The 26,646-nt window shown below is 44.7% G+C and overlaps 1 protein-coding gene and 1 long non-coding RNA gene across 2 annotated transcripts in view; one reads left to right on the forward strand and one right to left on the reverse strand.

The window, feature by feature from the left end:
* LOC141139198 (uncharacterized) overlaps positions 1-26,646 on the forward strand; it is a 1,175,459-nt gene that overhangs the window by 601,887 nt on the left and 546,926 nt on the right. The window lies entirely within an intron of this gene.
* Positions 1-26,646, reverse strand: part of LOC141139183 (cytochrome P450 2K1-like) — an 88,093-nt gene that overhangs the window by 41,981 nt on the left and 19,466 nt on the right. The window contains exons 2-4 of the mRNA XM_073625091.1: positions 18,133-18,295; positions 7,169-7,318; positions 6,470-6,630 (exon numbers count right to left, since the gene is read on the reverse strand). Coding sequence (XP_073481192.1) covers positions 6,470-6,630; positions 7,169-7,318; positions 18,133-18,295 — 474 coding nt within the window. The remainder of the gene's footprint in view (positions 1-6,469; positions 6,631-7,168; positions 7,319-18,132; positions 18,296-26,646) is intronic.

The raw sequence follows: 26,646 nt of genomic DNA on the forward strand, positions 1-26,646 counted from the left end.
ATCCTAAGTAAGGGCAAACCATTTACTACACACCTATATTCTGTGCGGGAGAATTGTGCATAAATAACGTAACAGTTACTACTGTGACACACATGCAATGGACCCATATATTAGTAAGGTGTCACCAGGAAACCAGCGCTGTATCAGGCTGTTCGACGGGGATTTAATCACTTCATTGGGGCTGCGGGCTTCGGTCTGCATTGTCCCAGGGAAAATGGCCGCCGACACACAAAAACATGGCCGCTGGAACACAAACACATACCAAATATGGCTGCTGGAACACAGGTGCACTAAGGACCGCACAGCATATAAAGATAGGGGAGACGATGCAGGGACCACGCTCCCGTAGAAGTCCGAGTGACGAAATGTACGTAGGGCGTGGCCTTTGACTGAACGCCTTGCTGACATCTCCCTGCAAAGCTGACGCTTAGGAACATCTTTGTAAGCATTGTACACCGCTCATTTTTTCCATTACAATGTGAGTACCCTTTTTATCTGACCTAATAAATAGTGGTTTTAAACGGTTTCACACTATGGAATCCTTTCTTCTTATGTCCTTATGATACCATCCTGGTCCTGGTCTTGCCAAGTACTGCTGCACAGTGGCACATACTGTGACTACTCGTTACCCCTGCAGGGGATATACAGCTGGTGAGTCTCTGCACAATCACAACGCGAGACACCAGCACTGGATTAACACCTGTTGTATGCTTTGAGGAATCCCACAAAGGACGCCTTTTTTCACTTATAGTGCACCGGGGACTTACCCATATGAACTGTTTACTATCATAGAACCATTTGCATGGCACGTGTGTTTAGCACTTTTCAGAGTGACCTCTTCATAGGGCACTTGTCACTTTGTTATTTGCAACGTTTGTAGAACAACATTTTAATATTTATTTATTTAGCACTAGACACTTTAGAATTTTTTGCATGTCACGTGTGATGTATTTATTGCAACTTTGTGTTTTCTAGTGTTTAGACACAGACCGCTTCATGCTCTTAGCAGTGGTTAATACTGTTTTTTCCTTTTGAGGGAATATAGCACTAGACACCTTGGATGCGATTTATTGCACTCATTATGCTTCTCATGTTTAAATCACCAGTCACTTTAACCCACAGGAGTGGTAATAACTGCCATACATATTTCACTTAAAGGAATACACACGTGACACTTTTGATAAAATTGTATATATGCAGACATTTCTTCTGCAACTTTGGGACAGCGCCACACTCACACACTTTTCTTTTTTCACTTGGTAGGGGTAAGTACCCCCTTACCATTTCACACAGGGGGGGCCGGGATCTGGGGGTCCCCTTGTTAAAGGGGGCTTCCAGATTCCGATAAGCCCCCCCGCCCGCAGACCCCCACAACCACCGGCCAGGGTTGTGGGGATGAGGCCCTTGTCCTCATCAACATGGGGACAAGGTGTTTTGGGGGGCTACCCCAAAGCACCCTCCCAATGTTGAGGGCATGTGGCCTGGTACGGTTCAGGAGGGGGGGCGCACTCTCGTCCCCCCTCTTTTCCTGCGGCCTGCCAGGTTGCGTGCTCGGATAAGGGTCTGGTATGGATTTTGGGGGGACCCCACGCCGTTTTTTTTTTTTTTTTTGGCGCGGGGTTCCCCTTAAAATCCACACCAGACCTGAAGGGTCTGGTATGGAATTTAGGGGGAACCCCACGTCATTTTTTTTTTTTTTTTAATTTTGGCCGGGGTTCCCCTTAATATCCATATCAGACCTGAAGGGCCTGGTATGGAATTTAGGGGGACTCCCACATCATTTTTTTTTTTTTTTTTTTTATTTTGGTTTGGGGTTCCCCTTTGGGGAATTCCTATGCCGTTTTTATCAATGAACTTCTATGTGTATTGTCGGCAATGCAATAGCCGCTGGTAGTTTTAAATGAGTTTTTTCCTTCAAAATGTCATTTTGCTGTCAGACTGTTCTAAACACAGGAAACATGCGCCCCTTTACAGGAATACTATAGACACCCCCCAGGTACGAAATTTAAAGGGATATTACACTTTTATTGTTTGACTTTAAGCATTATTAAAATCACTGCTCCTGAAAAAACGGCCGTTTTTAAAACTTTTTTTTGCATTGATCCATGTCCCCTGGGGCAGGACCCGGGTCCCCAAACACTTTTTATGACAATAACTTGCATATTAGCCTTTAAAATTAGCACTTTTGATTATTCATGTTCGTGTCCCATAGACTTTAACGGTGTTTGCGTGTTCGAATGAACTTTTTTCCTGTTCGCATGTTCTGATGCGAACCGAACAGGGGGGTGTTCGGCTCATCCCTAGTTTTAAATTACATTTTTTACTTTATAAATGTCATTTTGCTGCTCTCATTCATAAAACTATATACGTCTGCCGTGTAAGCAGCCTTACATGGTGTGGGGCATGGACTCAGCCCCCTGAGCCATGATTGGCCAAAGGCACTCTGCCTTTGGCCAATCATGGCTCTCACAGCAGAGTGTGCTGCGATTGGCCAAAGCATGCAGGTCAGGTGCATGCTTTGGCCAATCAGCATCCGTCAATGTACTGCGATTTTGCAGCGCATTGACGGTCTCTCTGGTCATTATGGCGCGTTCCGTGGGTGCTCAAATTCCCCGCGAATGCCCCATAATGTTCAGGAATCGGCAAACGGGTGAAAACCCGATGTTCGAGTTGAACTTACGTTCGACTCGAACATCGGGCTCATCCCTAGTAGGGATTTTCAGGGGATGTAAGAGATTGAGTAGTCCTGGAGGCAAGCATGGGAGGAGACAACAAAGGAACTAGAGAGCAAGGTGTCTAGGGATAGGCAGAGAGGACGATTTGGCAATATATGAGGTTGGTGATGTAGCTGGGGGCAGTGTTTTGGATGGCCTTTATGTTATGCGTTATCCATTGAATTAAAAGATTGGAAGAGAGGGGTGGCAGTCACTGATCAGTTAGTGAGCTGTAGAAGTCTAGCAGTAGCATTCATAATAGACTGAAGGGGGGGGTAGCCTGTGTAAAAGGTAGGCAACTGATAAGGAGGTTGCACTATTCAAGGCAGAATATTTCTAAAAAATATATACTTTTTTTGGTGTCATTAGTCAGGAAGGGGTAGATTCTGAAAATGTTACAGAGGTTAAGGAGACAAGATTTAGCCCACGATTGCTGTGGGGCTTGAAGGTGAGGTCAGAATCTACTATTACACCTAGCACCTTGGCATGTGCAGTGGAACCAATGGTTGTCCTGTTGATGTCAATGTTAAAGTTATAATGGGGATAGTGGAGGAGGAAATATCGCAAGCTCAGTTTTAGAAAGATTGAATTTGAGGAAGTGGTGTGACAGCCATACTGACATGTTGTAAATTTTTGCTACATGAGGGGGGTGACTGGGAAGTAGAGATAGATCTGGGTGTTGACGGTGTAATAGGTGGAATTGGAAGCTCTGGGAGGTTAACAACTAGCCCAAGGAAAAGGTGTAGAGACAGAATAGGAGGGGTCCAAGAATGAAGCCTTGAGGTACCCCAACAGAAAAAGGAAGAGGAGCAAAGGAGATGGTGTTGTATGCGATGCTGAAAGTGCGCTGAGATAGGGAAAAAGAGAACTAGAAAAGAGCAGAGTCACGGAGGTCAAGGGAGTTGAGTTTATTTGAAGAGGAGAAGTTGATCTACTGTGTCAAAGGCAGTGGAAAGGTCTAAGAGTATGAGTATGGAGTAATGACCATTGGTTTCAGCAGTCAGCAGGCCATTACTCTATTTTAGTAGGACAGTTTTAGTGGAATGTCGTGGGCAGAAGCCAGACTGAAGGAAATTGAGAAGGTTGTTGTCAGTGAGGTAGCAACTCCTACAGTTATGGACAAGGCATTCATGAAGCTTGAGGGTAAGGAGATAAGTCTTAAGTTATTCAAACAGGTGGAGTCCATTGAGGGTTTTTTTTAAGTATGGGGGTAACCAGTGCATGTTTGAGTGGGGAGAAAAAAGTTGCTGGTGGAAAGGAAGAGGTTGAAGATGTGTGTTAGAGAGTTTAGGATAGAGTAGGAAGGAGGCCATAGTAATTATAAGGGGACAGGGTCCAACATGCAGGTGGTAAGGTGTGCCTCCGAAAGGAGTTTGGCAACTTCCTCAGTGGTAACAGGGTCGAAGGAGGAATGTAATGTGTGGTGCTGCACCTGGTATGTTGTTTAGCGTATATACTCTTCCATCACTACTTACCCTGCCACAGTCTATTGTTCCTATTCCAAGCTGGCAAACACAAGATTACACTCAATTAAGATTTCTACTGCACCCAGACAAACTTTTCCTAGTACTTTAAAAAGGGGTACAAAATAATAAATAGGAATGTCATGCAATCCCTATTACTCAAATACCTTCAGCCTTGCTTCCTAGTCTGACTGTGCTAGGACATCTTAGTTAAATGAAAAGCTGATGGGGGATCAAGCTTGCCTCATCTTGAATTATATCATACAGTGGCTGCCCTTAGTAGAGTCCTAAGCCTTGTACACACGATCGGATATTCCGACTGGAATTGTGTGATGACAGGCTGTTGGCGGAAATTCCAACTGTTTGTACGCTCCATGAGACAATTGTTAGCCAACTTTCTGTGAACAAAATGTTGGATGGCAGGTTCATAAATTTTCTGCAGATTTTCCAAGCGTGTGTACAAGTCCGTCGGACAAAAGTCCAAAGTACAAACACACATGCTCAGAATCAATGCTCACCAAACACAACATTAGCAGAGGTGCCTAAAGGGTGGCCTAAAGGGTGGCGCTAAAGAGATGAAAAACCACGTAGTACGTCACTATGTTTGTGTTTGTTGGCCAACAATTGTGTGCCGTTTGTGTGCAACACAAATTCCTGGACAAAAGTCTGACAGACTTTGCGGAAAATCTGATCATGTGTACTACCACTATACTCACTTCCATGGATTCACCCAACCCACCTGGCCACCTTCATCTATGCTAACCATCTGTCACCATTTCAAATATCTGGCAATTAGAAAAGAACGTCTCTTCCTGCCCTGGACCAATGACTCCAATCATGGGAAACTCAGAGTTTTTACTAGGAACACAAAGATTTTTCACAATGGCTGGATTCAAGACCTTCACTTATCCGAAAGACCATTGGTCCAAATGGAGTCAAAGCCCTGCGTGAGATTACAACCCTGCCTTTGCTATGCCAAGGACAATGGCTTCACTACTTCCAACTTTGTAATTTTTACAAAACACTCACAAAGACAAATCAAGTTCATAGGAACCTGACCCCAATAGAGGACTTATGTCTCTGACACAGATTGCCCCCTTGTCATTTCACAGCTTTACAGTATCCTTCTCTTGGGTGCTTTTCCCAATTGTCCCTGATATGTCTGAGGCTGGAATCCGGGTACTGGGTCTCTCCCTTTAAAGGACTGAGATAAAGCCTTTCTCTTGACTTTCAAACTAACCATAGCCTCACAAGCACAAGAGAGAAAAATTCTTGTTCTTCTTTAAAATCCTTACCTGGTATTACAGAACTCTGGAAGTGTTCCAAAAGATTACCCAATCAATTCCAAACCAATGTTGGAGATGCAAAAAGCCAGGTGGTACGCAACTCCACTTATGGTGATCCTGTCCCAGAAAAACTATCCTGCAAGTCCATATTTCATTTAAGCCACTTATTTATGGGTAGAAAATGGCCAGAAATGCCAGGAGGTAGCTCTCCTGTCCAAAATATTGTGATTCATTAAAAATATTAGGAAGGGCTTGTTCCACTTTTTAATCTAGGCAGGTTGTGCTCTGATCCCTAGATATTGGAAGTCCACTACTATGCCCACAATTAGGGAGTGGGTGGATGAATTGAACAGCATGATGAGGATGGAGTAACTACTTGTCAACTCTAACAAAAGCTTCACAATGTTTCGGGACTTGTGTTTGCTTCTCCACTTTCCATGCATGCACTTTCAACTTTTACTTAGCTAATGATGGACAACTTTCACCCAGTCTCTCAATCATTTTAGTCGATTTCCCGCCGAACGCCTCCCCTTTACCATCCCTTGTTCTCTCCCTTCTCCTCCCTTTCTGTCCTCCTGTCTATCTTTTATCTCTTTTTCTAACTATCCCCTCTCTATAAGTGGCCTCCCTCCATGAACTTATACCTGGCATCTTCAGGCCATGGCAGTGTGATAAACTTTCCTCTAAAAATGCTTAGCGGTTGCCTCAGTGCCTGGCTCAATGTTGCTCACCTTGCTCTTTACTGTCACAACACAACTGGAGGTAGCTTGAGCCAGACACCTACAGGATCTGTTCTATATTTTTGTATATCTCCCAAGAATTATCAGAATGTTTTTTAATTGAACCTATGGATGACTGCTACTCACTTTTATTTTGACACGGATAAAAATGTGGTTTATCCAATACCATTTATGAGCAACAAAACCAATCAAATTTTATTCTTTAAAAAATAAATAGGAATGTGGTATAATTAAGCGTTACATGTCAGAAATTTAACTCAACATACCGTGACCATAGGAGATCCAGCTAGTCTTATGTTTTCATTTATTAAACGCATCAATCTCAGGAATACTGGATCATCGTAGTTAAAGCGATGGCCCAGTATGATGGATACAATGATATTGGCCACGGCAGCATTCATTATCATGGTGTTTTCAAATGGTTTTCCTGAAATTAGAATTAGAATTATTAAGGTTATGTTTAGACTGAAAATAAATATGCATCTCATCTGGATCCATTTTATTTTTAAGTTTTTCAAATAAATTTCTCTTTTGGTGTCAAAACTTTGTTTTACAAATGAACATTCAATGCATTTATAACCATCATATTGAAAAAAAAAAATCAATAATAAAATTAAAAATGTTTTCTAAAGGCCGATTATAGAAGAAGCTTTTTAACTTCAGACTCTTTAATTAAAACTCTGAATCGCCAACTGAACAGATCTGGTGGGGAAGTCATTCCTTTGACTCATTGAACTGTGTCTAAAGTTAATCTTGAGCCATTGAACTCTGTAAACAAAAGCCTGATGCATGACAAGTCACAGACCATTGATTTCAATGGCACCCGTTCCCATCTATGCAACTTTGAAAAGGTGCCTGATGCTCCAATCTGTCCTTAATTGCATACAAAACGAGTTTTGGCTAGAGAGGCAGGATAACTCACAAAGTCAGTACCATCTTGTTAGGAAAATTGGCAAGTGACTAACCTTCAAAGGATTTAAACTTGTTCACCAAACATTCACACTCTTCAATAATCTTGTTTTCAAGAGTTTTCTTCCCCATCCCAAAGTCTCTTAGTGTTGAAAGAGCAAACCGTCGCATCACTTTCCAATTGTCACCATGAGCAAATATAATGCCTAAAAGAAAACTAGAACACAAACATAAATAAGGGGCACAACAAAATTAAAGAGTTAAGGTTAAAAAACTTTAGGCAGCTGTTGAAGAGGGAAAACATTGAAACCTAAGCGCATCCAAAATTAAAAAAAAAAAAAAAACACCCGCACACACAAAAAATAAGCACAAGGGACATAACTTAAAGTCAGTCGCATGTGTCCCTTGTGCTGATGCCTCTTTTAGGTGAAATTGTTTCCTTCCTCTCCTTCACTGGCAAAATCTTGCCCAAACTATGCTCACCCTTTCCTCTTAGCTGCTCCATTCATAGAAGCTGTACTGAAACGATCTATGAATGAATGGACGTTTTAATCATTCACCCATAGATCATTAAATTAGGAGAATGCAGTGGATTAAAAAACGGGAGTAAACTCCCATGCATAATTTGTACCTATAGGTAAGGCTTACTTATAGGTACTGTAAATATCTCCTAAATGTGCACCGTTTAGGAGACATTTACTTGCGAAACCGCCAGTGATGTCAACTGCGCATGCGTTCTGAAGGAATGGCATACCCAAGATGTTCCTTCAAAGTCTTGTGCCTTAAACGGTGGCTCCTGCACAGGATTGATGTCATCGCGATGTCATCCGAGAACCTGGAAGGGAGACTGGGTAAAGCTGGAAGCACCTTCAGCGGTGACAGCACGTCGCTGGAGGGCTTCGCTCTAAGGCAAGTTTCACATAATGTGCTAGTATGTGATGCATACTAGCACATTATCTTGCAGGTTTAAAAAAAGAAAACTACTATTGCTTTAAATAGTTTAAAATTGGCCAGTAGCGGGACATTTTTAATAAGGGAGAATTGTTAACATGCTCTAGTAAAGTACTAGAGAGTACAGACAGGGGTATTACTAATATTACTTTTCAATCCTCCAAATAGATCACAGTACTACCCCTGACAATGACTTCCACTGTTTTTCTTCCCAGAAGGCCACTAACATATTTGTTCAGCATTTACATTCACTAAGGTGTTTTCCCATAAATAGCCCAGCTGCTAAAATCCCAATGTTTGTGCAACTGCTTTTATGATTTTGGCTGTGTGTTCAAGTCTCACGGATATCATGCAATATTATGTTATTATGCTTGGGAAAACACACACACACACACACACACACACACACACACACACACACACACACACACACACACACACTGACTAAGTGAATATAATGGGGAGAGGAGACTGAGGGAATGCTTTCTCCTTCTTGCAGCAGACTAGTGGTATAATTATCAGTCTAAGGTACACATTAACAGTACAGCCAAATCTCATTTGGCAGTACTTCTCCTGCGGATCACAGGAGTGCAGTTCATTCTGCACTTCTGTTACCCATTTTCAGCAGATAGCGAACCGAAGCCTGCTATCGGCTGATGTCACAGAGCCAATCCAGGCTGGCACAAGATCGCAACAATATAGTCGGGATCCGCCCACAACCCCAGACCAGCTCAGCATCTTTTAAAGCTACTGGTTCTTTTTTAAATTGCAGATGGCTCATCGTACAGTCAAAAAAAGAATAAATGTACACTACATTCTGTGGCACTTATATGTATACATTAAGGTGGAGTTTGATAAATATATGGATATGTTAAAAAACTTAAACTGGGGCAGTAATTTTACTTCAGGCAGCAAAGGACATTGTTTGAGGATCTCTTGAACAGAGTGCATATCTACACACTTGGCGAACGTGCCCGGTAGGGATGAGCCGAACACCCCCACGGTTTGGTTCGCACCAGAACCTGCGAACGGACCGAAAATTCGCACGAACAATAGAACCCCATTGATGTCTATGGGACTCGAACGTTCGAAATCAAAAGTGCTCATTTTAAAGGCTAATTTGCATGGTATTGTCCTAAAAAGGGTTTGGGGACCCGGGTCCTACCCCAGGGGACATGTATCAATGCAAAAAAACTTTTAAAAACGTCCATTTTTTCGGGAGCAGTGATTTTAATGATGCTTAAAGTAAAAAAAAAAAAAGTGAAATATTCCTTTAAATATCGTACCTGGGGGGTGTCTATAGTATGCCTGTAAAGTGACACGTGTTTCCCGTGTTTAGAACAGTCCCTGCACCAAATGTCATTTTTAAAGGAAAAAATCTCATTTAAAACTGCTTGCGGGTTTAATGTAATGTCGGGTCCTGGCAATATGGATGAAAATCAGTGAGACAAACAGCATGGGTACCCCCCAGTCCATTACCAGGCCCTTTGGGTCTTGTATGGATATTAAGGGGAACCCCGCACCCAAATTAAAATAAGGAAAGGTGTGGGGCCACCAGGCCCTATATACTCTGAACAGCAGTATACAGGCGGTGCAAACAAGACAGGGACTGTAGGTTTGTTGTTAAGTAGAATCTGTTTGTAATTTTGAACGGGTACATTTTTAACGTGTTTAGCTCCAGCCAAAAAATCTTTTTTTAAGCTTTTTGGAAAACATAGGGAAGGGTTATCACCCCTGTGACATTTGTTTTGCTGTCTTTCCTCCTCTTCAGAAGATTTCACCTCACTTTTTGTCCCAATGACAAATGTTTTTTGAAAATTTGGGTTTTTTTGTGGAACAAGGATTGGAAAGCATCAGTGGAAAGAAGAAATGTTTTTCCATATTAACTCTTACAGGAGAGAATTTCCCTTCCTACGGGTAGATTTCATCTCACTTCCTGTTGTCTCCTTCTGTTTGCAAGTAGGAGTCATTTGTAAGTTAGATGTTTGAAAGTAGGGGCCTGCCCTATATACTCAGCAGAAATTTGGGCCTTAGGTGTTGTTGTGGCCACAACACTGTAAGCCCTCACAGGGCCCTGCTGTGAAATATTAGATCAAGAATTGTAATTACATGCCCCTGTTGAACAGGGGCAGAAAAATTGGGCCTTTGGTGGTGCTGGTCCCACAACACTAAGTCCTCACTCGCTCTTGGTGGGTGCAGAAATGGGCCCTGCTGTGAAATACTAGATCAAAAATTGTAATTACATGCCCCTGTTAAACAAGGGCTGAAAAATTGGGCCTTAGGCACTGGTGCTGGTGCCACAACACTGCAACCCCTCACAGACACTCTAGTTGGAACGCAGGAACAAGCCCTGCTGCAAAGTATTGCATCAAAAATTGTAATTACACGCCCCTGTTAAACAGGGGCTGAAAAATTGTGCCTTAGGCACTGGTGGTGGCGCCCAGAACCAAAAATGTTCTTACAAGCTATCAGCGTGATCATTGAGGAGGAAGAGGATAATTACTCAGGGATAGTCACTCAGCATCAGCATAGGCAGTCTTTGAAGGGATCTGAGATTTCAAAAAAAATTATTCGGTTACATCAGCATCAGGTGCTTGGTAGCTGGTGGTGATCCAAGACTGATTCATTTTTATGAAGGTCAGTCGATCGACCGAGTCGGTGGACAGACGCACCCTGTGATCGGTTACCACGCCTCCAGCAGCACTGAATGTGCGTTCCGAAAGAACGCTGGATGCAGGACAGGCCAGTAGCTCAATTGCATACTGTGCAAGCTCTGGCCAGTGATCCATCCTCAAGACCCAGTAACCCAGAGGATTTTCGGTGGGAAAGGTGTCCAAGTCTGATCTTGCCCCTAGGTATTCCTGCACCATGTAAAACAGACGCTGGCGATGGTTGCTGGAACCGATCATACCTTGGGGCTGCGGACCAAAAAATTGTCTGCACGCATCGGTCAGATGGCCACCTTCTAACCTCCCAGTCTCTGGGAACGCGTTGCACAGACCTTTCTGCAAGGCCTCCCGAAGATGTTTCATCCTCTGCTCCCTCTGCGATGGCAAGATAAGGTCCGCAACCTTACCCTTGTAACGTGGATCAAGGAGGGTTGCCAGCCAGTATTGGTCCTTCTCCTTGATACCACGAATACGAGGATCCTTACGCAGGCTTTGCAGGATCAGGGAGGCCATGCAGCATAGGTTTGCTGAGGCATTCGGTTCGGAGTCCTCTGGGTCACTAAGGACGACATTGTCCGCAGCCACCTCCTCCCAGCCACGTACAAGTCCATGTGTTTCTTGGGACTGATCACTTAAAGACTGCTGCTGATGCTGAGTGCCAAGCTCCACCTCCATACTGACACAATCTTCCTCCTCCTCCTCGTCCTCTTCCTGTGTGATCGGCGGGCACGCAGGAACACTGTCTGGATAAAAGGGGGGCTTGAAAGCTAAGGAAGTGCTCCTCTTCCTGCCTCTGTTCTGCCTCAAGTGCCCTGTCCATTATTCCACGTAGTGTGTGCTCCAACAGGTGGACAAGGGGGACAGTGTCACTGATGCATGCACTGTCACTGCTCACCATCCTTGTGGCCTCCTCAAATGGTGAGAGGACAGTGCATGCATCCCTGATCATGGCCCACTGGCGTGGGGAAAAAAAACAAGCTCCCCTGACCCTGTCCTGGTGCCATAGTCGCACAGGTACTCATTGATGGCCCTCTGCTGCGTGTGCAGCCGCTGCAGCATGGCCAACGTTGAGTTCCACCTGGTGGGCATGTCACAGATTAGGCGGTTCTTGGGCAGGTTAAACTCCTTTTGGAGGTCCGTCAGCCGAGCACTGGCATTATATGACCGGCCGAAATGCACACAGACTTTCCTGGCCTGCCTCAGGACATCCTGTAAGCCCGGGTACCTGCCCAAGAACCGCTGCACCACCAAGTTAAGGACATGAGCCAAACATGGCACATGGGTCATTTGTCCCTGTTGGAGTGCAGAGAGGAGGTTGGTGCCATTGTCGCAAACCACCATTCCTGCCTTAAGTTTGCGTGGCGTTAACCACCTCTGAACCTGCCCCTGCAGAGCTGACAGAACCTCTGCCCCAGTGTGGCTCCTGTCCCCCAAGCACACTAGCTCAAGCACCGCATGGCATCTTTTGGCCTGCGTACTTGCGTAGCCCCTTGAATGGCTGCGGAGCACCTCTGGTTCCGAGGACAAAGCACAGGAAGAGGCCATGGAGGAAGAAGAAGAGGGGGTGGAGGAGAGAGGTGTGTCACAATCATTAGCATTTTGGAGGCGTGGTGGTGGAACAACCTCCAACACTACTGCACCTTGTCCTGCATCCTTCCCAGCTGCCAGCAGAGTCACCCAATGCGCCGTGAAACTTAGGTAACGTCCCTGTCCATGCCTGCTGGACCATGAGTCAGCGGTAATATGCACCTTACCACTGACCGCCCTGTCCAGCAAGGCATGGACATTGCCTTCCACATGCCGGTAGAGAGCCGGAATCGCCTTCCGTGAGAAAAAGTGGCGTTTGGGTACCTGCCACTGAGGAACCGCACATTCCACAAACTCACGGAAGGGGGCAGAGTCTACCAACTGAAAAGGCAGCAGTTGAAGTGCCAACAATTTTGCCAAGCTAGCATTCAACCGCTGGGCATGTGGATGGCTGGGAGCAAACTTCTTTCGGTGGTGCAGCAGCTGGGGCAGGGAAATTTGCCTGGTACAATCTGATGTCGGTGTACCAAAAGCAGATTGCCCACAAGTACTTGGCTGTGACACACCTAATTTTACACCTTCATTCCTCTCAGTGCAGGTCTCAGAGAGGACTGAAGGTATAGTGGGGTTGGAAATCTCAGCTGATGAGGAGCAAGGAGAGGTCCTCTTTGTTCTTTGGTGTGAGTCTTTTAGATACGCTTGCCAACGAACTGCATGGCAGGTCAACATATGTCTGGTCAAGCATGTGGTACCCAAGCGGGAGATGTTTTGGCCACGCAGATACGCTTGAGACATATGTTGCAAATAGCAGTGGTGCAATCTGATGCACTCGTCTCAAAAAAGGCCCACATCAAAGAACTTTTTGAATAACGCACAGAGACTGCAGCGCCCTGCACATGTGGAGCTTTGGGGTGTGATGCAGTCAATGTGCTGCCCTTAGGCTGGCCCCTGGAGGGCATCCTGCCTCGTTGGTGATGTGCCGCCTCCTCCTCCTCCTCCTCCTCCTCTCTCCTATCAGGCACCCACGTTGAGTCAGTGACCTTATCATCCCCTCCCTCCTCATCACTGGAGCAAACCTGGCAGTATGCTGCAGCAGGGGGAGCATGACTACCAGATTGCTGTCCTTTTTGGGCACCCCCTCTGTCCGTGCTCATGTTACTGCCTTCATCGAGCTCAGTATCATCATCAGAGCCTTCCAAACGCTGGGCATCCTCCTGGAGCATGTACCCAACACTGTGGCCAAACAGTTCGAGGGACTCCTCAGGAGGACATGGTGGGGCTAGGGAAGGAGTCACTGATGACATTGAGCCGAGGGAAGAGGCCGCTGCTTTGCCAGACAAAGTACCCTGGGCATGGGTGAGAGAGGATGAGGAGGATGAGGACGGCTTGGTCATCCACTCGACCTAGTCTTCCGCATGTTGCGGCTCAACACAGCCAGCTGCCGAAAAAAAGGCCAAGCGTGTCCCACGGCCACGTGCTGATGAGGATGCACCGTCTCCACGACCAGCACTAGACACAGAGCCTGCTTACCCTCTCTTATTGGCTTGTGACTGTCTGCCTCTCCTTCTTGGCCTTCCAGACATACTAATGGCCTGTAGCTGCACTAAGCTGGGATATATATATATATATATATGTACTGATACTGCAGCTAGCAAAATCAACTGCCTGCCTGTAGTATGAGAACACCACCAACCTTCTACAGGTAGCTTTAGCTGAGCACTGTGAGGTGGACGCACCCCACTAACTTGTAGGTTTAGCTTAACACTGTGAGCAGGACGCACTGCACTAACTGTAAATAGTCTAGCTGCCTGACTGTGGTACTAATAGGATTAAAAGAACACCAGCAATTTTCTTCAGGTAGCTGTAAATACTGTAACAAGACAAGCCTGCCTGTCAGTAAGAAGATAACAGGAACGGATCTAGCTGAACACTGTGAGCAGGACGCACCCCACTAACTTGTAGGTTTAGCTGAACACTGTGAGCAGGACGCACCCCACTAACTTGTAGGTTTAGCTGAACACTGTGAGCAGGACGTACCCCACTAACTTGTAGGTTTAGCTGAACACTGTGAGCAGGACACACCCCACTAACTTGTAGGTTTAGCTGAACACTGTGAGGTGGACGCACCCCACTAACTTGTAGGTTTAGCTGAACACTGTGAGCAGGATGCACTGCACTAACTGTAAATAGTCTAGCTGCCTGACTGTGGTACTAATAGGATTAAAAGAACACCAGCAATTTTCTTCAGGTAGCTGTAAATACTGTAACAAGACAAGCCTGCCTGTCAGTAAGAAGATAACAGGAACGGATCTAGCTGAACACTGTGAGCAGGACGCACCCCACTAACTTGTAGGTTTAGCTGAACACTGTGAGCAGGACGCACCCCACTAACTTGTAGGTTTAGCTGAACACTTTGAGCAGGACGCACTGCACTAACTGTAAATAGTCTAGCTGCCTGACTGTGGTACTAATAGGATCAAAAGAACACCAGTAATTTTCTTCAGGTAGCTGTATATACTGTAACAAGACAAGCCTACCTGTCAGTAAGAAGATAACAGGAACGGATCTAGCTAAACTGAATACAGTATGTATGTATATGTGTATATATATATATATATATATATATATATATATATATATATATATATATATATATATATATATATATATATATATATATATATATATATGTGCAACACCTGGGATGCATATATATACACAATACACTGTAAGTGCAGCTAACTGACTGACTGTTCTGCCTAATCTATCTAACTCAAATCAAATGTCACTGTCTGTCTCTCTCCCTCTCTCTCAATGAACGCCGGAACACACACTACACAGTGCCGCCGTGCAGGCAGCCTTATATAGTGTGGGGCGTGTACTAAATCCCCTGAGCCATAATTGGCCAAAGCCTCCTTGGCTTTGGCCAATTACAGCTCTCTGTTCAGACGGCACTGTGATTGGCCAAGCATGCGGGTCATAGTGCATGCTTGGCCAATCATCAGCCAGCAATGCACTGCAATGCCGCAGTGAATTATGGGCCGTGACGCGCCACACGAATTTGGCGCAAACGGCCCCTATCGTTCGCAATTCGGCGAACGGGCGAACAGACGATGTTCGAGTCGAACATGGGTTCGTCTCAAACACGAAGCTCATCCCTAGTGCCCGGTAGTCCAATCTCTTTGGAAGTGAGTATATAATATATTGTTGCCACTATTAGGCCACTCAATTTCCATTCAAACAGGGAAAATAGTACTACTTTAACAACCCATATACAGCCAAAAACCGAACCAATGGTGGGTGTCAGCCACAATTAATGTACAAAATAGTCCACAATGGAAAAGGGGAATGGTGAGGAGCACCGGGGCTTTGTGACACCCAAATATCATACAAAATTAAAATATAAAAAACAAGCATTTATTGAAAAAGATAAAATGTCACCTCTATTGAAATAGGGGACATAACTAGACATTGAAAATGTGCAAACATTATTGTATATAGAATACAGTACAGTAAATCCAAATAGATATACTAAATTGTGCATTTTGCCATTAACATATTTGTTCAGCATTTACATGCACTAAGGTGTTTTCCCATAAATAGCACAGCTGTTTCGCGTTTCAAACAGTGTGGTCTTCTTCAGGGTTGGTTCTTGGATAGCACAATGGAGGATGCTGAAAAATTTACAAAAATGCAATCGATTGGTGATGCTGAAAATCATCCAGAGTGGAGGTGGAGCAAGATGGAATCACAGGGTAGAAAGACACTAGCAGCCCATGTTTCCCAGACACAAGGGATAACAGCCAAAAAATGAGGGCAATATACCTTCATGGACAGATGTAGAGCTAATCATGTGACCCACCAGCTGGTGATTGCAGATCAAACACAGTTATTGGGAAATTAGTAAGAAAATCTGTGGGCTGGAATCCAATAGCAAGAAAAAAAATCTGAGTGACAATAAGCCAAAAGATCAGTAAATCCGAGAGACATTCCCCACTTGTAACATAGCACTACCAACCAGCATCTTCTCCAGCAAATCCCTGAAGAAGACCACACTGGTCTAAACACATCGGGAGGGGGGGGGGGGGTCACTTGGCAAAATGCACAATTTAGTATATCTATTTGGATCTATTGTACTGTATTATTCGATAATGTTATTTGCACATTTTTAATGTCTAGTTATGTCCCCTATTTCAGTAGAAGTGACATTTTAGCGTTTTCAATAAATGCTTGTTTTATATTTTCATATTGTATGATCATTTAATATTTGGGTGTCACAAAACCCCAGTGCTCCTCACCATTCCCCTTTCCCATTGTGGACTATTTAATGCAGGGAAAAATGGTACTTAACCTAAAACCAAAAGGCCCCACATATCAGTTTTATGACAAATGTCCTCACAGAAACTAAGCAAAGAATTGCTAAAGCTTGGTTGCCCACTGCCCTTTCATGAACCAAAGTAAAACTAGAACAAAACACATTCTCCAATGAAAAGTTGGTAGCTAAACTTACTGACTCAGTGTCTAAATTAAAAAAAAACCTGGAAATCGCGGGTCTCATATTTTCCACCTATAGACTTTGATTGTCATTGATAAACCTCTAAAGATAATGCTGTTGTTGTTGTTAACATAACTTAAACATATGCCATATACCCTTAAGGCACTCAATACCCCCCTTCATTCCTATAACTCTTCCTAGTTTTTAAAATTAGCTGCCGACCATCTGGTCCAAAACATGTCCCAATGTTCACTTTCATTCTTCTGGTGGGTTTGTTCATAGGCAGTTAGACTATTCATCGATACAAAACGCCCAATGTCATTTAATTCTAGACTGAACCCATGCATGTTATTGTAACAGCTAAAGATATGATGAAAACGTGTACATTTTCTCTTTTGATACATTCTCTCAGTTTACAAATTATTACTGCCCCTGTTTATTAATCATAAGCATTACACTCCCACGTTTCTAAACCTAACTGAAGGCAAAAGTGAATTACCTTGTCACAATGACATGATGTACACCTCCAGGGGAGTTTTTCTTCTAGTCTGGATCTCTCATTGAGGCAAAGTAGACAGCAAAGGTGAAAAACAAGATGCATTTTTTATTTAGTTTATTTAATGACGTAATCGTTAACTTATAGGAGAACTACACTTCTGTTACAAAAAAAATAAGCATAGCATATACAATTGCTACACAAGCTATTCAATAATATTAAAAATGACCTTTAAATTTTAATGTGAAGTTACTGTAGTTTCCTAAAAATTGGTATTTTGTACACTGTTTGATTACATAATGCCCCCCAGAAAGGTAATTTCCAGCTAGCCTCTATGTTTTAGCTATTTAAATCTCCGCTTTCCTGAGCTAACCAAGATGACCAGATAACATGAGACACTTTCTACTGTAGAGCGACTTGTTGCACTGACCACTTTATATTCCATATTTATACTGTTTAAATCAATACTATAACTTTGGACATTCGTTTGGAAATCAGTATATTTGCAATTTTCTTTTCATTCTTTTGGCATTTTAATTTCACTTTCATTTTGGCATTCACAAACTGGTTCACATCAAGAAAACCCAAACATAAAAACTTAAGACAAAAAAAAAAAAAAAAAAAGTTATCTACAGGTGGTTCAAGTGGCAATGCACATTTACCCTTTGGCATAAATATATATATAAAAAAATCATCAAGTACACTTTTTTTTTAACTGGAATAAAGAAAATTAGATCTGTTAGAAATAACCAATCAAAACTGAATTTTTTTTTTTTTTTGCGATGAGCAACATAGTTATACTCTTTACTATCATTTAAAAAAATCATCCTCACTGTAAACTTAGTGAATAGGAGGTTACAGATCAATGTAGACAGAAGTTACCATGTCCTTTTGTAACGTCTTGGAATATGGGGATGTAAGGTCTCTCAGAAAACTCTTCAGCATGGTTGATGAGAGCATCCTTCACCGTCTCATAGCCACACAGGATTACCATCTTTTGTGTCCCTATTTGTACGCTGAACACTGACCCGTATTTCTTAGCCAGCTGCATAGGATACAAACATATCAATTACATTTTCTTCTGTAATTAAAGATGAATGATTTGTTTGATCAATCACTAATCTGCCATCTGATAGGCAAAAACAAAGTGCTACCTCAACATGACAAGAATATTTTATAGTGAACCTGCCACTACAACGAAGCAACAACCACCCTTACGACTTGTATTACCCAGTGCATACATAGACCACACAGGAGTGGAGTTTAATGGCCATTGCAATCCTTTAGTACACAATTAAGTTTAATAAATAACAAGATTTATTAATTAATGGCAATAACGGTGGGTTGATGGCTTTTGAAAGCACCAAGAAGAAAACACCCAGAACATTGTATCTGTGACCCAAATTCTGTTACTTGGTAGGCCCCAACAGCACCACACCATCTAGGAGATGATTACAGAAAACTACCACAAAATACCTATCTGTACATTAATACTGGGTCTCAAATACCGGACAAGACTGTAATGGAAATTTGTAAGTTCTGTATATAATTGTATTCTATTTTGTATGTATTGCACACTGCCCTCACTGTGCACACAGCACCAATAATGGTTTCAGTAAATGTTTACATTCTTTCGAGTCCTGATTAGAATTAGCCTGCCTATGTTACGCCCCTTGTTACCATAAACGTACAATTGTAATATTACTGTGATACCTACGTAATCATTTGCATAAAAACCTTCAATTGCGTCATAATAAAGCAGAACAGTTATTTGGAAAGATGCTGAGCGTATCTTTTGTGTCTGTTCCCTACTGCAGTGGTTATTAATTTGGAACCACTAATCAATATGAGGATAGGAGTTGCCTATCATCAATTTAACTGAGTCAACATGGCGAGCCAGCCAGGAGGGGATTTCAGGTGACCTTGAGTATCCGAAATGAGGAGCTTGAGACGATCCGGGAATTTCTGATAATCAGCCGGCTGAGGTAAGCCTTTTGCTTACATTTGAGTTTTCAGACTTCCTTGATCGGTAAGGCATTTTCAGGACAAAGGGTACCTATTTTACTCCCCTTAATCAAACTGTATTGATTGGTGGTTATATGTTATGTTGTCCCTGTCTATTGTCCATCGGAGTGTTATAGATAAGAAAGGGAAGAATAGTGCTGTTCACAGGTATATGTAGTATATCTGCTAGATAAAGTAGTTTAGAGGCAAGAGAATATAGGCACATGTAGAGAAGACTGGCCAGTCATTATGGGCGTTGAATTAAGTAAGGTACTGAAGGGTAAAAAAAACCCTCAAAAATGCCCAGCGCAACAGGAGCGCTATATACGAACCGAAGGTGCGGTTCCGCCTATACTAAGCCCCTAGATTAATGGTTAAAGTGGACAGGGATCCACAATGGGTAACTGGGTTACCAAGGTCCACAGGGACCAAGAATCATGCAGAGTAAACAGCTAGAGAAACAGCTATCTATGTGAGCAGGATGGATCAAGGGTGACATTAACACTAGAAAGAAAGGGACATTTTCATGTTAAGTTGTGGGATGAATTTGGGGTCAGGCACTACAACAATCTTGCAAAAAGACCTGAACAAATTAATGGGGTGGGCAACTACATGGCAAATGAGGTTCAATGTAGAAAAATTTAAAATAATGCATTTGGGTGGCAAAAATATGAATGCAATCTATACACTGGGGGGAGAACCTCTGGGGGAATCTAGGATGGAAAAGGACCTGGGGGTCCTAGTAGATGATAGGCTCAGCAATGGCATGCAATGCCAAGCTGCTGCTAATAAAGCAAACAGAATATTGGCATGCATTAAAAGGGGGATCAACTCCAGAGATAAAATTATAATTCTCCCGCTCTACAAGACTCTGGTCCGGCCGCACCTGGAGTATGCTGTCCAGTTCTGGGCACCAGTCCTTAGGAGGGACGTACTGGAAATGGAGCGAGTACAAAGAAGGGCAACAAAGCTAATAAAGGGTCTGGAGGATCTTAGTTATGAGGAAAGGTTGCAAGCACTGAACTTATTCTCTCTGGAGAAGAGACGCTTGAGAGGGGATATGAGTTCAATTTACAAATACTGTACTGGTGACCCCACAATAGGGATAAAACTTTTTCGCAGAAGAGAGTTTAATAAGACTTGTGGCCACTCATTACAATTAGAAGAAAAGAGGTTTAACCTTAAACTACGTAGAGGGTTCTTTACTGTAAGAGCGGCAAGGATGTGGAATTCCCTTTCACAGGCGGTGGTCTCAGCGGGGAGCATTGATAGCTTCAAGAAACTATTAGATAATCACCTGAATGACCGCAACATACAGGGATATGTAATGTAATACTGACACATTGTCACGTACCTGGTAGGTTGTGAGCCTGAAGTGCAGGAAAAGACCTCCCTTACAGCTCCCACTCCCGTTCCCCTGGAATGGAGACAGAGGGCCAGGAGTGAAGAGTGGTATGGGTGCCTGGCAGGATCAACAGTTGCTGAAAGTCCAGTAGTGGTGGCACCCTCTGGAGTCAGTAGTCTGAGGAGTAGACTGAGGACAGAGACTGGAATGCAGGACTGGAACCAGGAACAACAGCAGGTAATAGCAGACTGGAAGCTGGACTGGAACAACAGCAGAAGATAGCCTGGAACACTGGACTGGAACCAGGAACAACAGCAGGTAATAGACTGGAACGCTGGACTGGAACACAGCAGAAGATAGCCTGGAACGCTGGGCTGGAACACAGCAGAAGGTAGCCTGGAACGCTGGACTGGAACCAGGAACAACAGCAGGTAATAGACTGGAACGCTGGACTGGTACACAGCAGAAGGTAGCCTGGAACGCTGGACTGGAACCAGGAACAACAGCAGGTAATAGCAGACTGGAAGCTGGACTGGAACCAGGAACAACAGCAGGTAATAGCAGACTGGAAGCTGGACTGGAACCAGGAACAACAGCAGGTAATAGCAGACTGGAAGCTGGACTGGAACAACAGCAGAAGATAGCCTGGAACACTGGACTGGAACCAGGAACAACAGCAGGTAATAGACTGGAACGCTGGACTGGAACACAGCAGAAGATAGCCTGGAACGCTGGGCTGGAACACAGCAGAAGGTAGCCTGGAACGCTGGACTGGAACCAGGAACAACAGCAGGTAATAGACTGGAACGCTGGACTGGTACACAGCAGAAGGTAGCCTGGAACGCTGGACTGGAACCAGGAACAACAGCAGGTAATAGCAGACTGGAAGCTGGACTGGAACCAGGAACAACAGCAGGTAATAGCAGACTGGAAGCTGGACTGGAACCAGGAACAACAGCAGGTAATAGCAGACTGGAAGCTGATGAACACAGCGGAGGGTCAACAAGCCGGTGGTCAGTAACGTTCGGACAGCAGAGGTACCAGGGGTAATGCAGAGGGATGGTCTGGTGCAGGCAGATAGCAGGATCGTCAAACAGGAAGCCGGGTCAGATAATAGGAAACACAGATCAGATCAGATAACACTCACAGAACGCTGTAGAGCAGACAGCGGGGATGGAGTGTGACAGGCAGGTTTAAATAGCCCGCCTGACACCAGCGGGAGTGCGCGCGCGTGCCCGTGCGTGGCCGCACCCGTGAACGCGCGCATGCGCAATGGGACCCGTGGCCGGGTTCCCGTGCACCTGGGACGGCGGTTACTGGCAGGATCTTCGTGACATTGCCCCCCCCCAGGGGCAGCCCCCGGCTGCCCCTTTGAAAAAATTTCTCTGGATGAGCTGTTTTAAAGGCTTGTAACAGGTCTTCAGCATGAATATTATCCTCTGGTTCCCAAGAATTCTCCTCTGGGCCAAACCCCTTCCACTTTATTAAGAATTGATTTTGGTTACCTCTTTTCCTGTGGTCCATGATAGCCTCCACCTCGAATTCCTCTTCCCCATCTACCAGGATTGGATCAGGAGGATCCGTACTTCGACCTGGAAATGGGTTAGTAATAGATGGTTTAAGCAAGGACACGTGAAAAACTGGATGTACCTTTAGTGAATCCGGGAGTTCAAGTTCATATGCAACTTCATTAATTCTCCGTTTAACAGGGAATGGTCCAAGAAATTTGGGACCCAATTTCTTGGAAGGGCAGGCCAACATGAGGTTTATGGTGGACAACCATACCTGATCCCCAGGTGCAAGTAAGAGCTCACCTCGCCTCTTTTTATCGAAGGTTGCTTTGTTGTACTCCTGGGTTCTGGTCATGGTGTCCTGTAAAACTTGGTTGTTAGAGGTAAAGAAATCCAATTTCTCCTGGACTGCGGGTACTATGCATTCTGGAAGAGAGTTTGGTAAAAATGAGGGGTGGAAACCATAATTCGCAAAAAACGGAGTTTGCTTGATAGCAGAATGAATAGAATTGTTATAAGCGAATTCGGCCAATGGTAAAACAGCAATCCAATTATCTTGGGCAAAGGAAGAAAAACAGCGCAAATATTGTTCAAGGGTCTGGTTTGTTCTTTCTGTTTGCCCATTAGTCTGGGGGTGATAAGCCGATGAAAATGAGAGTTCAATGTCCAAGGTTTTACACAAAGCCCTCCAGAATCGAGAGGTAAATTGTACCCCTCGATCTGAAACGATGTTAACTGGTACCCCATGGAGCCTGACGACCTCTTTAATGAATGCTTGTGCTGTTTCTGTAGCTGAAGGGGTACCCTTCATTGGGACAAAGTGCGCCATCTTCGACAACCAGTCCACTTTGACAAAGATTGAAGTGAAGCCCCCGGCCGGGGGTAGTTCTACAATAAAATCTATTGAGAGCATTTTCCAGGGTCTATCTGGGACAGGCAAGGGTTTTAGTAGACCCCATGCCTTTGTTTTGTGCCCTTTGTTCCTAAGGCAGGTGGTACAGGACTCTACAAACTCTTTACAATCTTTGCGCAGCTGAGGCCACCAGAAGGTGCGCTGAACCAAATCAGTGGTCTTAGCCACACCGAAATGCCCAGCCAGCGCATGATCGTGGCAGAGCTCTAGTACTGGAACTCGTAGTGTTTCAGGTATAAAGATCCTACTCTCATGCCACAATAACCCATCCTTAACCTGTAGCTCTGTCTTAATGGAAGATTCTATTTCTGCGGAGGCCTGTTTAATCTGGGAAAGCAGGTTTCCCTGAAGTAGAAGAAAGTTCCCTGGAGACAAAATGGTGTCTGGAGGGGAAATCTCTTGAGGTTTGTGAAACAGACAGGGCGTCAGGTTTGGTATTCTTGGAGCCAGGACGGTAAGTGACATGGAAGGAGAACCTGGAGAAAAAGAGAGCCCACCTGGCCTGACGTGGTTTCAACCTCTTTGCAGACCTCAAATACTCCAGGTTCTTATGATCTGTAAAGATTAAAACTGGATGAGCGACACCCTCCAACAGATAGCGCCACTCCTCCAATGCTGACTTGATTGCCAACAACTCTCTGTCACCTACATCATAATTTCTCTCTGCCGTGGATAATTTACGAGAAAAGAAAGCCACAGGATGCAGCAGGGCTTTGGTTCCCTGTCTTTGGGATAATACTGCTCCTACAGCAATTTCAGATGCATCCACTTCCAGAATAAATGGCAGAGAGGAATCTAGATGCTTCAGTACAGAGGCGGAGGTAAAAAGGCCCTTGAGAGTCTCAAAAGCCTTTTGAGCCTCGGCCGACCAATGGAAGCGTGTACCCTGTTTGGTAAGCTGTGTGATGGGTGCAATGATGGCTGAGAACCCCTTAATAAATTTGCGGTAAAAATTAGCGAATCCAACAAATTGCTGGATTCCTTTCTTATCAGTCGGGACTGGCCAATCTAGAACAGCCGTGACCTTCTGGGGGTCCATTTTAATGCCCTTACTGGAGATGACTAACCCTAAAAATGGAATACTTTCCTGTTCGAATTCACATTTTTCAGCCTTTGCATATAGACCGTGTTGTCGAAGTCGGCCCAATACACTTCTGACGTGCCTGCGATGGGATTCAAGGGAACAAGAGAAAATCAATATGTCGTCTAAATAGACGATGACAAACAGGTCTAGAAAGTCACGTAACACATCATTAATAAAGTATTGAAATGTGGCAGGGGCATTACACAGGCCGAAAGGCATCACAAGGTACTCAAAATATCCATAACGGGTACGAAAAGCGGTCTTCCATTCATCTCCATCCCTGATACGAACTAAATTGTAGGCCCCACGGAGATCAAGTATGGTGAATATGGTAGCCGTCCCCAGTCTCTGAAACAACTCTGGTACTAAGGGGAGAGGGTACCGATTCTTCACAGTAATTTTATTTAGTTCGCGGTAATCCACACACGGCCTGAGGGTTTTATCTTTTTTCTGCACGAAGAAGATGCCTGCACCTGCGGGGGACGTGGATGGACGAATGAAGCCTCTTTTGAGGTTTTCGTCAATGTATTCCTTCAATGCCCCTTGCTCCACCTCAGTCAGGGGAAATATTCTTCCAAAAGGAATTTCAGCACCAGGAAGTAACTCAATGGGACAGTCATAGGCCCGGTGAGGGGGGTAACACCTCTGCCCTCTGTTTACTAAATACGTCCAGGAAATCATGATAGGTGGAAGGAATGGATTGAAGTAGACTAGGATCTGTATCTAGACATAACAGAGTAGAGTTCTCCTGGATGTTCTGGGTTCTGCAAAACTGTTGGCAGTACGGAGAGGGAAAGGTCACCTCACCCGTGATCCAATTTATGTCCGGATTATGGGCCTGTAACCATGGCATGCCGAGTATTATGGGGAACAGGGGTGAAGCGATAATGTCCAGGCGCAGCTGTTCCTGATGGACGTTGGAAACGAAAACGGGTATTGGCATAGTCTCTTGGGTGACAGGTCCAGACTTGATAGCGGTCCCATCAGCTAGATGGATAGAAAGTCCATGGGCTTTAGGTGACAAGGGTATTTGGTGTTGGATGGCAAAATGAGAATCCATGAAACAGCTGCAAGCTCCTGAGTCAATAATGGCGGTGATTTGTAGATCCTTCCCTGGAAGCTGTAGCAGAAGAGGAAGAGCAAGGTGAGTGGTATTTTTAACCAGAGATGTCACATAGTCAGTAGATAGGGATAAACACTTACGGAGTTTGAGGGGACAGTTCCTGACATAGTGCCTGGGTTCCCCACAATACAGGCACAAGTTATTTGCTCGACGACGTTGTCGTTCCTCTGGGGTGAGTGGAGGCCGCAGGACTCCTAATTGCATTGGCTCAGGTAAGTTAAGCGTGGAGGTAGGTGGTGTTGATGATGGGTGATGGGGAACCTTAGGGGTAACCCAAGTTGGACGAGAAGACCCCATAGCTTTCTCAGACCTGCGCTCTCGTAGGCGTCGATCGATCTGGATAGCTAGATCGATTAAAGCATTTAAAGTCTGTGGTGTACCCACCCTGGCCAGTTCATCCTTCAGAGGATCAGAAAGTCCCAACCGAAATTGATAACGGAGAGCCGCATCGTTCCAGTTAGTATCCGCACCCCACTTCCTGAATTCAGCCACATAATCCTCTGCTGCTCTGCAACCTTGTTGAAGGGTGTGTAGAGCCGCCTCTGCAGTTACAGATAGCTGGGGGTCATCATATAACTGGCCTAATGCGTCAAAGAAAGTGGAGAGGTTGGTCAGAGATATGTCCTTTTGCTCTAAGAGGCGATGGGCCCAGGTTTGGGGGTCACCAGAGAGTAGAGAAATTACGTAGCCCACCTTTGTAGCCTCCAGGGAAAAGGTACGTGGCTGAAGAGCAAAAAATAGTTCGCAGGAGTTGCGGAAGGCTCTGAACTTATGGCAATTTCCAAAGAAATGTTCAGGTGTGGGACCCTTAGGTTCCGGAGGGAGCATCACCACCGTTGAGGAAGGCCCAACTGAAGGAGCAGGAGCAGAGGAAGCTCCCTGGGTCCCAATGGGGTTAGACAGGGTTAACACTTGTTCCTCCAGTCTGGTGTATCCTTGCTGCAGATTTTTTACTGCTTCAGTCAATCCTGCCAGGTGTGCACAGAGTTCCTCCATGGGAGATGTTCCCTGCTCAGGCTCAGACATGGCTGTCTGCTACTGTCATGTACCTGGTAGGTTGTGAGCCTGAAGTGCAGGAAAACACCTCCCTTACAGCTCCCACTCCAGTTCCCCTGGAATGGAGACAGAGGGTCAGGAGTGAAGAGTGGTATGGGTGCCTGGCAGGATCAACAGTTGCTTAAAGTCCAGTAGTGGTGGCACCCTCTGGAGTCAGTAGTCTGAGGAGTAGACTGAGGACAGAGACTGGAATGCAGGACTGGAACCAGGAACAACAGCAGGTAATAGCAGACTGGAAGCTGGACTGGAACCAGGAACAACAGCAGGTAATAGCAGACTGGAAGCTGGACTGGAACCAGGAACAACAGCAGGTAATAGCAGACTGGAAGCTGATGAACACAGCGGAGGGTCAACAAGCCG

The sequence above is a fragment of the Aquarana catesbeiana genome, linkage group LG04 (genome assembly GCF_042186555.1).
Source record: "Aquarana catesbeiana isolate 2022-GZ linkage group LG04, ASM4218655v1, whole genome shotgun sequence".
Taxonomy (NCBI): Eukaryota; Metazoa; Chordata; class Amphibia; order Anura; family Ranidae; genus Aquarana; species Aquarana catesbeiana.